The sequence below is a fragment of the Watersipora subatra genome, chromosome 3, assembly GCF_963576615.1.
Source record: "Watersipora subatra chromosome 3, tzWatSuba1.1, whole genome shotgun sequence".
In the NCBI taxonomy this organism is placed as follows: domain Eukaryota; kingdom Metazoa; phylum Bryozoa; class Gymnolaemata; order Cheilostomatida; family Watersiporidae; genus Watersipora; species Watersipora subatra.
This window is the reverse complement of record NC_088710.1, coordinates 20622111-20634780: the sequence shown is the minus strand read 5'-3', so window position 1 is coordinate 20634780 and position 12670 is coordinate 20622111. Positions and strand designations below refer to the sequence as shown.

The 12670-nt window shown below is 35.7% G+C and overlaps 2 protein-coding genes across 2 annotated transcripts in view; one reads left to right on the top strand and one right to left on the bottom strand.

Annotated features, from left to right (window-relative positions):
• LOC137392011 (ubiquitin-protein ligase E3B-like) overlaps positions 1 to 2535 on the top strand; it is a 40464-nt gene extending 37929 nt beyond the window's left edge. The window contains exons 24-27 of the mRNA XM_068078599.1: positions 386 to 568; positions 1501 to 1612; positions 1914 to 2006; positions 2130 to 2535. Coding sequence (XP_067934700.1) covers positions 386 to 568; positions 1501 to 1612; positions 1914 to 2006; positions 2130 to 2321 — 580 coding nt within the window. The 3' untranslated portion in view covers positions 2322 to 2535. The remainder of the gene's footprint in view (positions 1 to 385; positions 569 to 1500; positions 1613 to 1913; positions 2007 to 2129) is intronic.
• A 937-nt stretch (positions 2536 to 3472) lies between these two features.
• The window catches only part of LOC137390190 (protein broad-minded-like), a 37515-nt gene continuing 28317 nt past the window's right edge, over positions 3473 to 12670 (bottom strand). The window contains exons 21-26 of the mRNA XM_068076482.1: positions 8948 to 9073; positions 8325 to 8405; positions 7302 to 7477; positions 6474 to 6785; positions 4493 to 4681; positions 3473 to 3775 (exon numbers count right to left, since the gene is read on the bottom strand). Coding sequence (XP_067932583.1) covers positions 3662 to 3775; positions 4493 to 4681; positions 6474 to 6785; positions 7302 to 7477; positions 8325 to 8405; positions 8948 to 9073 — 998 coding nt within the window. The 3' untranslated portion in view covers positions 3473 to 3661. The remainder of the gene's footprint in view (positions 3776 to 4492; positions 4682 to 6473; positions 6786 to 7301; positions 7478 to 8324; positions 8406 to 8947; positions 9074 to 12670) is intronic.

Genomic DNA, 12670 nt, shown 5'->3' with positions numbered 1-12670 from the left:
GGTTAAAACGGTCAGATTCAAGCAGAAGTGCGATTACTATGTCTATAATTGCACTTCGGCAAAGAGACCGACAGAATGAGAGATGTCAACGCTTCAACTTGAATGCAATAGCTGATATCAATAACGACAGAGACAGGCAGACCGAAGCTAGTGATGTCATCTTGGCATATATTTTTCTGAACATATTTAATCGCAATCAAGTTCTGTTGATTTTAATCTTGAGAAATCATTTTAGTTCATTTTTAAAATGTAGACTCAAATATTTGCTCAAGTTTTGCTTCAGATCTTGAAAAAATTTTATATTTTGGCAATCGAAAGTAGAAATTTGATTGTTTAGCCAAAATACTTAAGACTGGGTTCTGAAGCCAGTTTTCTTTAATTTCAGAATCAGTTATGTGCATTACATGGCGCGGTTCAAGATGCACACACGGATTCGAGAACAGACAAAGGCTTTTATTCGAGGGTTTGGGTCAATCGTCAGTTACGAATGGCTGCAAATGTTCTCTACACCAGAAGTGCAGAAACTCATCTCGGGTGACACTATCGATATCGACCTCGCGGATCTGAGGTAAGATCATTTCAACTTTTCTCTATTGCACTTTGGCAGCCTTCATTACCACTCTAGGTACTGCGGCAGCCTTCAACACTACTCCAGGTAGGATTTTTCTGTAAGAATGTTAGTCATAATGTGGTATGATTATAACTAAAGCACCACTGACTAGAAGGGTGTGTCTATCCTGCGCTCAGACTGGCTGGGCAAGATTTATAAAGAAGCCTGAAGTAGGATGTTGTACTGCCTTCAAAGGGAAGCTGACTAGATCAAAACAACATTTGAGCACTTACTGTACTTTTCGGACTATTAGCCGCTACTTTTTTCTGATGATTTGAGCCATGCGGCTTATATAAGGGTGCAGCTATTCTGTGGCTTTTTCTTTCACCGCTAGGGCGCATTAATCAGAATCTCTGGTTAGTGCGCCTCCAACGGTGAAACAAAATATGAAACAATGCCTAACGGTACTATTCCATTAGGCACTAGGTTAAAAAGCGTCGGTTAATAAGCGTCTGTTTTAAACAGCAAAGTTGGTGCCGCGTTAAAAAGCACCGTCCTGAGTGCTGTGGCCTACACAAAGGTGCGGCCTATATATTGTTTTATTATCGGTTTTTGGAAAATAAAGCAGATGTGGCTTATATAGGGGTGCGGTTAATAGTCCGAAAAAGTACGGTTACATAGCTGCTTTTATTCTGTATTGTTACTAAATGTTTTGTGTTGTCAAAGACATTACACTATCTCTGAAATTAGATATACTGATAATGCTGACAGTCAGACAGAGACAGGATATGGTTAGTTTTATTTATGTTGCTTTCGTCTAGAAAACACAAGATTTTTCACTGGCCGATAATCTTGGCGACTTGCGGATTCATTACTGCTGTGTTTTATTTGATGTACTTTTACCTATCTGTCTGCAGTCATGGCCTAATCTTAACGTCGTTATCTCACAGGAAACATACCCAGTATTATGGTGGTTTCCACAATAACCACAGAGTGGTCAACTGGCTTTGGGATATTCTTCAGAAGGATTTCAATGAAAAAGAGAGGGGCCAGTTTCTTAAGGTCAGTGACCTGCATAATATACACTAGTCTAACAGATATATGCAGGTATAGTCTGATAGTTGTACAGAAATTTGGTCTGCCAGATATGCATGGGATGTACATATAGATGTACTGATTCAGAGTTTGCGGGTAACTGCGATGTGGTATTTGATATGTACAGGAATATGTTCTACTAATTCTCAATGTGCCCAGGTATAGTTAAAAATATTATAAGTCGTAGCTGTGTTGCTAGTCCCCGCAGGCATACAGATGTCTCCTTATGCTACACTGTACTACACTGTCAGGTGTATTGTTGTTCCAGTTTATAACGTCATGCTCTAAGCCTCCTCTTCTTGGATTTGGCCAACTTGAGCCTCCGTTCTCCATCCGCTGTGTAGAAGTCTCTGATGACCAGGTAACTGCCATCCTTCATCAAATATGAACAACCTCGATACCATATGTTTTATTCCTGTAGTTGAATTTAATGGCTGTTGATGTTTGTTGCTAAGAAGTAGCAAACCTAGCATTGTTATTGTAGGACACAGGGGACACCATAGGAAGTGTCTTAAAAGGATTCTTCAGTATCAGGAAGAATGAGCCTGCAGGACGTCTACCAACTTCCTCAACCTGCTTCAACCTGCTTAAGCTGCCAAATTATAGTAAAAAACGAATTCTCCGAGACAAGTTGCGTTACAGCATTCTTAATAACACAGGATTCGAACTATCATAGAGTTAGCCTGGTTGCTCAGCTCTGCATTTTTATCTAATAATAGAAAAATTGTATTTATTAATGTACCAATTTATTAACTTTATTCAATGATTGTTTATCTTTTTGTGCAAATTGAAGCATTGGCTGGTTTCCAATATTCATTTATATTCGTATACATGTTTCCGGATATTATTGATGATGATATGATACAAATATACTTGTGATCAGCAGTTGATTGATGGCATGAAGATGTTAGTGCCTTGATTATAAGACATTGAAAACATACACAATATGGAAAGATGCTTCTATAAAATGTTCAAATACTATCTTATCATCACGGAGCACCATTTATAAATGTGGGGGCAGTATTTTGTTATGTGCACAAGGGTGGTCTGACAGATGTGCACAAGTGTGGTCTGACAGATGTGCACAGGCGTGGTCCGACAGATGTGCACAGGCGTGGTCTGACAGATGTGCACAGGCGTAGTCTGACAGATGTGCATAGGCGTGGTCTGACAGATGTGCACAGGTGTGGTCTGACAGAATGCATACGTTTCATCTAAGTGATGTGCACAGTTGTGATGTGATGCATAAGACATGGGCGTTTAGATTTGTATAAATGTGATCTGGGAGATGTGTACAAATGTAAACTGACAAAAGTGCTCAAGTGTATCTTGATAGAACTGAGAAGTTGTGTTCTTTTTTGATGTGAGCTTACATTCCAATCTAAATGCACCTGATTTGATTGTCTTGATAATTTTGATATGATGTTTGATTAACATTAACCGAACAAACGTTTTAGTACAGTCCAATGAGCTGGTTCTTAGTTGGACATACCAAAAAACAGTCGAGTTGAAGGATGAACCCCTGGAATAGCATAGCAGTAACATTGCACCCATCTAATGCTATAACTAACTATAGAAGATGTGGTAAAACCGATGCAATATTTATCATTGGCACATTTTACTATTTACTAGTTTTGTGTGATGTCAGAAGTCCACTAGAACTCAGTTCGCTTTAAAACTTGCGTTGAGCTCAATCTCCAACTAGCGATCATCTTTAAAGCCCTTATCACAGTTTGTAAAATGCTTAAAATTTATTGTTTTATTTTAATGGCAAATGATTTAGGCTACAGTCTGTCATGCTTGATTCTTACATTCTGCAGAGAACAAGTAAGAGTTAGCAAGCTATCAAGCAACACAATTACCTACTGGTGTAAATATCGGACATCAAGTGAGATCGGGTTAAAAAACAACAATGTAATAAAAAGAAAATAAATTCTGTGTCAATCTAAATATATAAAAGTAATATATATAATATAATGTAGTAAAAGAACAAGTCCGGTGTTCAGTTGATGAGACTCATGGCTTGGATAGATGCAGCATGTCTGGTAAAACAGTCTTACGATATTTGGCTTCCAACTTCTGCATGTATTCTAAATGCTTGCCAACCTTGAACCCGGTAATTGGCTGCTCCTGTTCAAAGAATATTACATGGCTGGTTGGCAACTGTTGTACACTCTTTACAAATTGATGGAGATGTTTTTAGGCTTTAGAAAATGATTCAATTTTCATCAATAAATTAACAAGTCAATTCACAATTCTTTTGCATCATAGGTCATTTAAGAATATATTCAATTTGGTATTTAAGCAAAACGACTACAATTTATCAATTTTTTAACCCAACTCCAATGAATCGGTTAAATAAATTATCCCAAATAGACAAAATCAATTCTCTATCAATTCAACACATGCCCATTAGCTAGCCTGAATGCTGTTGTTTATTAATAAATAAATAATGAGTAAATTACTCAAGTTACCAGACTATTTATCAAGGAAAATCTCACCAACAAACCGCTAAACAGAGAACAACTAGACTAGTGAACTAACTAACCAACAACTACTAACTGATAAAACTGAGACAACTGCAAAGAATGAGATGTGATTTTTGAATGAGTTGAAATTGCTTAAAGCATGAGTTTTCGCATTTTTCAGCCAATTTTGTCTAAACTTTACACCCATATTCTCCATGCTTTTCGCCAGGTCACCAAAATAATTTATACCAAAACTCCTGGTTCCTGCGAACCAGCCATTTAAACGTACATCTGATTCTCCAAGAATGCGCCAGCAATTGTCCCCTAGGAACAATTGCTAACACAAGTATAAACAAGTAGACAGGAAGTGATGTCATACCCTGAGAAAGATAACAAGGTCCTGCTGCTGCTGGTGATGAAGAATATCATTCTGAAGATGTCGAAGAATAGCGACACACATGTAGACCTGATAGTCTATTCCTAGCAGCATACACATGGTTACATAGTGGCAGATCTCACTCCAGTCAAGGTAGTTCCAGAAACACTGTCGTATCCATAACTGACAGATCTGTGACATACCACACAAGTAGCGAGTCACAGCTTTTTTCATCATTCTTTATGATAGTAACTAGCATTAATGGTATGCAATACAAATCTATAAATAAACAGGCAGGTCAGAAGGTCGTGTGGTTAGAAGAGTTTGTCTTCAACTAAGAAGTGAAAAGGGGAAATAGAGGAGCCTTTTTCTCGGACACTAATAGTAATACTAATTATTATAGTTGATGGAGCAGTTATAATATAATTTGAGATTTGATATGCTACAATTTGAGATTAGACAGCCCCAAAAAACAACATATTTAGTATATCCTAGAGACCTAGACAATCATAATTTATCTATATATATATATGTATATATATATTTATTAAAGTATGTCTGTTTTCTGTCCAGGTATGTCCAGCTATAACGATTAGTAGCATTGCTGGACAACAATGCTGAGAATTGTCATGGCCTAACGGCATTAGAAAATAGAAACCTAGCGCTTATTAACTAGCTTAGTGAAATTTTCCATTGGCAATGTGCCAGGCCACTTGGCAATGGCCTGCCATTTGCTGGAGGGTTGCCTGCCAGCAAGTGGTAGGCAAATCTCATCACTTCTCATCGTTTATAGGGTGATTTTTAATACCCGGGCAACGCTGGGAGGCACAGCTAGTGTTAGAATGCAAAGCGTATCATTTTGATTCTACTTCTATGAGTCTTTTTGTACATGTTCTTGTTTAAGGTTCAAAAGATAGCTAAGTTTTTGAGTCTAAAACATTAAGATAGGCACGTTGCGAAGCTAGACTGATAGTCTACGCCCGTTGCCAAAGAAAGAGCTAACTGAAGGTGATTTTAGGTTACTTATCCAATAGTAATAGCAAGCAGTGTTTGGGGAATAACGAGATAGTTTAACACATTTGTGTTAGCTGTTTTGTTTAAGAAGCACTATTTGGTAATACTACCAAGTCATATATAAATTACTAGTAAAAATGATTATCTGCTTGTAAATTGATTGCATTGTGTTCATGCAACTTATAATAAATACTCATACTGATGAGTGAGCGCGTGTTATAAATACCTTTGTAAAAAGTTAAAATTTACAGAAAACAATTTAAGTATTCAATTTAGAAATATTTGAAGACTGTAGAATCTATATTTTGATGCAGTTTTTTATCTCCGTATTTCACCAGCTTGTTCAGTATATGTTTAAGCAGCAAAATTTGTTCAAATTTGAAAAAGCAAACGATATCTGAGTGCAACTCTTCCCGTCTGCATAGCTAATGACGGTAGATTTCTCCTGGAACTCTCGTCATATATGAACAAGGAGCTCCAGCTGGTGTTTACAAGTTTGGTTTCATGGCAAATGGATTTATAATTGATGTTTGTCACAATGTAATTATCATTATTGTAAAATATCTAAGAGATATTTATTCATTAGCTACAGAAAATTACTCCTTGTCTTTGGAGAAAATTATGTTCATGACAAGACACGTTAGAATTCTAATGACAAAAACAAAAAACAAAACATTCCATCCAGAATACTGCTCGTTCAGTTTGCCAATGGTTTAAAATTTTATAATTACCAATTTTACACAAAATTAGTATGTATTTTTTCTGTTGTTTAATTAAATTTATGTATACATCTTTTTGCAAAAGTAGATATTATATGAGGCCTAGTTGACGAATTTAAATCTAAATGTCTATATTAATCTTATGATTGATACTCAATCTATTAAAACTGCTCAAAAAAGGACCATGCTAAATTGCCATGGTTAAATCATGTAAACTCGTACCAGAATGAAAGAGACGTGAGCAGACAAACCTGAGCGGCTGTAAAGCCAGACATACGGAAGGCGTGGTAGACTAGTGGCAACTCCACCTGCAGCAATAGCTCGACGCAGTGGCACGATGAGAAAAGGATTGGAGAAATACTGCTGGAGGCAAGACTGGCTGGTAGGTGAATAGACCTGTGCATCCTTGCCATCCACAAGTAGGCTGATGATGCCAGATTCGAAAAAGACTGAAGAAACTTCCAAGACCGATCGTAGCTGCCCCTCATCATGAGAAAGATGGTAGCAGCGAACCAATCAAAACCCACGTAAATGTGATTGAGAGAACGGAGATTGCTGCCAACCTACAAGGAAGCGAATGTGTTGCAAAAAATGAGATCAAACAACGTTGATTATGAGAATACCCGGTTGAAAAACTTTGAAAATTCCAAAAGTTAGTTTTTGATTTATACAATGCATCTGATCAGAGCTTTCTTTGGCAGCTTGTCGATAGATGAAAGCAACGATCAAATGTGCAAATTACAAAGTCTTGTACAGATGCTCTGATAGGATAATATATTGGATGTATAATTAGATGTACTAGAGTAGTAAATATGTACATACATATGTACATATGTACATACGTACATACATATGTACGTATGTACATATGTATGTATGTACGTATGTACATATCTACGTACAGACATATGTACATACATACATATGTACATACGTACATATGTACGTACATATATATGTACATATGTATGTACGTACATACATACATACGTTAGCTGGTGTGAGCTCACCAAGCCAACCTTCAAACTTACAATTGCAAAGTCATTGTAAAGTACTAAAACAGTTTTTATTTCGCTGACCTGACGTTGCTGCTGTTTGAGAAAGAATCCAGCATGACGAAGGAGTTTGGTGAGATTCTCCTGTGATTCGCTAGTGGAAGCGAGCTGCTTCAGGTGAACCCCGTATTGTATGGCTTTCTTCACCCCGAGCTCTTGCAGGGTTGTTAACTTGAATGACTTGAAACCACTCTCTGAATCTGTAATTGTTAACTTGTTAAACCTTATCCGGTTGTGTAGACAACTCACAGTGATAACATACTAAAAAGCTGCTTACACGTTAGATCTATCGAAGGGTCTCAATTATAACTGTTCATAATGGCAGAAAACTTAGAGATATGTTGGGGAGTTGCATTATAACTCTATGAATTCTACATGGTTCATATTAAACCATAAAGGTATCATGATAGCCAGTATTGTAGTAATTAGGTCATCAGAATTAAGTTAAAACAAACTATAATTTATATATATACAGATTAACTAGTATGTATAGGTAACTCCAACAAACAAGGAACCAAAAATGTAATTCTCTTAGTGCGGGTAATACAGTAGTGATATAATAGAGTAACGAAATAATGGAACGATAAAATATTAGAGTGGCAATGTAATAAAGTGACAAAATAATAGAGTGACAAAATAATAGAATGAAAAAATCATAGAGAGATAAAATAATAGAGTGGTAAAATATTGCTACAATATTGCTATCAAGTGATAGAGTAAGGAAGTAAAAGGATTATAGGGTGAAGCAATTTCAAAACAAGTTGAAAAGGTGAATGGAAAACAGAGTGGAGAAGTAGAATTAGTTCTAAAATCACAAAGAGGTAGTGACGGAGTAAAAGAAGGACTAAGTACAGATTTAATAGAGTTATCAAGAGAAGGAGAAATGATACGATAGAATGAAATGCCATAGAGTTATCAAGGGAAGGAGAAATGATATAATAGAGTGAAATGCAATAAAGTTATGTACTGATAGAATGGCAAAGTAAGCTGAAGCCAAAAAGGCAGAGTTGAAATGGAAATACCAATAATGTTGTACACTAAAATGACCTGAAACAGAAGCAGTGAAGATGGCCTCTGCACTGATTGTAGACTTAACAGCCACTGTTCTCTCCAGCACATCCTGCAGAGCTATGAAAAGAAATAAATATAGATAATTGAATCACTACAATAAATCACTATCAATATATCACCAAGACCTGATGATGTCACAAGAGGTTTAGTCGCAGAGCGTCGACTTGTCCAAGCTAATCAGCTAACAAGGGAAGACAATTCTACTTTCTCGGACGGCAATAGAAGATAAAGAAACAGCTATGAAAAACTTACTGTAAAATTATTTGCTCATTCAATAAGAAAGTCCACTAATACAAAGCTTAACTTTAAAATCTTTCAAAAATTCTGTGATTAATCACTGCGTTTTTCATAATTAAGTTATGCGCAAATGAGTATGTTTTTAAATTTCCTTTTATCTACAGTGTCTCTCAACACATTCATGTATGTAAATGAATCAGTGGACGAAATATCATTTTATCTTATAACAATAGGAACTGTTAAAACAGCAAACATGAACAGGCACCTTGAATGAGCTAATTAAACATATACTAGGTTGATAATAACACAGGCCAGCAGCTGAGAGTGTTTTACCAACGTGTAGGTCCAATGACAATACTTACTGTTGCCCTTGGTGGCATCTGGTTTGTTCTCAATAGTTTTACAAAAGACTGTTTTACACTTTTCCAGCCAAGCTGCATCCAGTTTAGTTGACTTGCTTTCCACAAGAAAGCGACTTAATTCTGTCTCTGTAAAACAAATGCGAAATCACATTGCAGTTACATCTTTTGCCTTTTGTTTTGTGGCAGCTGATGTTTAACTTCATTTTTTCACAGAAATGGCATATCTGCCTATTGGCTTTAGCTATTTTGATGAACCGATCTTAATGCATTACATTTGCATTACATTTGCATTAGATTTGCGTTATCGCAACTATACTAAATTTGCATTATTGCAACAGTAATACAGTCGCATTACTACAAATGTATTATATATGCATTACAACTAATGCATTACATCCATTTTGAAAAACAGAAAAATGGCTCAGAGTTGCAATAAACCATTACACAGCTTGTATAAATTTGTTCCAAACCTACAGCTCCTTTCTTCTACTGGCCTGCTTCATGGATCTTCTACTCCGCAGACCTTCCGATTACAAATAGTTTTAATGAACTGCATGAAAAGCTTACAGAAGCCTGTTACGAGCTAGAGGATATGTTTTAAACATATGGCTTTCTGCGCCGGTAAGTTGTACCGACTAAAATACTAGTATAGACCTTCCCAACAAATATGGCTGGTGTTTGCTGGCGATTGTTACTATAATCTTTACTATAGTAAGAACCATGTCTATTCGTCTGTTAGAAATTGCTATTGGATGTTGAAAGAGAATATTGCAAAATACACGATTCAAACCCATGACATTCAGCTTTACTGCCCGGCAACACTACCAACTGAGCTAATCGTTCACCATCTACAATAATAGTAGACGATACTAAACATATACCTTCTATAACTTAAATTCCAGATTCAGACTAAGTAAAAAATTCCATATAACGTAAAGTGTCAAGAAGGGAAACTTCTCAAATTCAATTTGAATGGTAACATATCTCACCGCACTTGTGAGAAAAATGATGTTTATGTAGTGCTGTATATACAACTCCAATAACATTTAGTTTGTCGTGATAGATCGTCAGATGCATCGACAAAAAAGAGAATAAGTAACTGCGCAATTGTTAATAAATACGATCGATTGGTGCAGGTGTTACAGTGTCGGTCGATCAATCTGAAGGTCACGGAATTTAGAGTATCGCCGAAAGTTATCTTTTATCCTAACCTTGACCCCAAGGTACAGGTACAGGTAGATGACGAACAGGTAGACACCACTCTTTTTATACCAGAAATATATTTTATCTTGCTTTATTGTAGACGTATAAAATTTTTGTTATTAATTTTAGTTTGTAGAATAGACTTAGCTGTCTAAAAAAAATAAAAAAATCGTTGTAAATGGGCGTCAAATATGCGCTTATAATACAACTTATTGTAAAATTACCGCCATCATAGTCTATAAAACAACAAAATTGATCAAAAAAGGAGACTAGTTCTCGATGCAAACTAATAACATTACAGTTATTTTTATATTGCCAAAAGGATGAGTTTAGAAAGAACTTGGAACGGATTAGGCAATTTACATGTATTTTACTGTTCGTACAACGCAAAATCCTTATAACGTAAACGTTCCTGTAACGGATTATTTACATTGTAGGATTGCCTACTGTACAGACTTATAATTCACACCCGAAACTCATGGATTGGCTACATGATATGGTACAATCTACGCTAGTCTTTCACCTTCCACAACCTTAGAATTATTGTGCACGTACTTATCCTCTCAGCTTTATTGGCACACCTGATGATCTCTATTATCTGATCAGAATGTGGTTCCTTGTGTGTAAGTGAAATGCGCAGATTATTTTTAGGGTTGATGGCATTATTATATATATTTTTGATACACAGAAGAGATGACAATCAGGGTTCACATAGATAAGTCGTTGTGACGACAAAGACACCTTCGTTTTCACATTTGACTGTGCAGCGCTGTGAACAATTGCCCGCATCTCTTAGGGGTGCAAGCACCCGTAGTTGGAAAGCTCTGGACTATGGCGAGAGCTGCGTAACAGTGTCCTACAAGTGCCTACCTAACATACATGTATAAGCAAAAACTATCAATTTTATGTTCATGATAAACAATGAGAGAGCAAGAAACAAGTTAGGCGTCACACATCGTCAGTTAGTAATTTATAACATCCACTCTTAGTGTATCCATCTGTGGTTTGTTTGTACAGCAAACAATATTACTCTTACATCATATACATGCTGTTTATAATCAACCATTAAACCATGCAATGAACACAGGTGTACTTAGAACAGCTCTCACTGGTGGGAGGTAAGGAAAGCAGTAGTTGTGCAGGTAGCGGATGCACCCAACCACGCTAAGTTGTAGCAAAACGCAACAAATTACCTGATGCTTTTCCACGCACTGCAGTACAATCATACAGTTATATTATATAGCATATCATACAGTTATATTATATAGTATATCATACAGTTATATCATATAGCATATCATACAGTTATATTATATAGCATATCATACAGTTATATTATATAGCATATCATACAGTTATATTATATAGCATATCATACAGTTATATTATATAGCATATCATACAGTTATATTATATAGCATACCATACAGTTATATTATATAGTATATCATACAGTTATATTATATAGCAAATCATACAGTTATATTATATAGCAAATCATACAGTTATATTATATAGCATATTATACAGTTATATTATATAGCATATCATACAGTTATATTATATAGCATATCGCACTTATTGAGAACCATACTCCCTACTCCAAAATATGAGAGAAATAAATGATATAGCTTAGGGGATACCTGAAACTGATTTCCAACAGATAATAATTACAAGCAAATAGAAGATGTACTGAAATTTTTTGATATAATCTCGTTTGAATCTCATTGCTAAATACCTACATGTACCTACAAACAGCTAGTGAGTAAACCTCATTAATAAGTACATACATATTTACAAACAACCAGTAGACCTTATAAGTAAGTACATACTTACACACAGCTAATAGACATCATAAGTACGTACATACTTGCAAACAGCTAGTAGACCCTATAAGTACGTACATATATACATAAAAAAGCTAGTAGACCCTATAAGCAAGTACATACATACAAACAGCTAAAAGACATCATAAGTAAGTACATACTGTACATACAAATAGGTAATAGACATCATAAGTACATAATTACAAACAGCTATTAAACCTCATAAGTAAGTACATACTGTACATACAAATAGGTAATAGACATCCTAAGTACATAATTACAAACAGCTATTAAACCTCATAAGTATGTACATACATGTATACAAACAGCTGATAGACGTCATAAGTAAGTACATACTTACAAACAGCTAATAGACATCATAAGTACATACATACAGACAGCAGGTAGACATTATAAACACAATTGTAAATGGATTTTCGAAACATATGTGTAGGTATGAGTTACGATTGCAGAGCCCAACTGTAACCCTGCGTGAGAGATGAGCTTGTATGAGAGTATGAACTTCCTGTATGAACTTCCTGAATGAATTTACATGTACATCAATATTAAGACCAGTAAACTGGTGACTCAAATATAGAAAAGTTAGGTAGAATGTGCATTACACTTTTGTCAGAGGCTCCCAATATTTTGTACTTCTTGCTCACCCAGCAAGTATTGATCAGATTTTTAAATA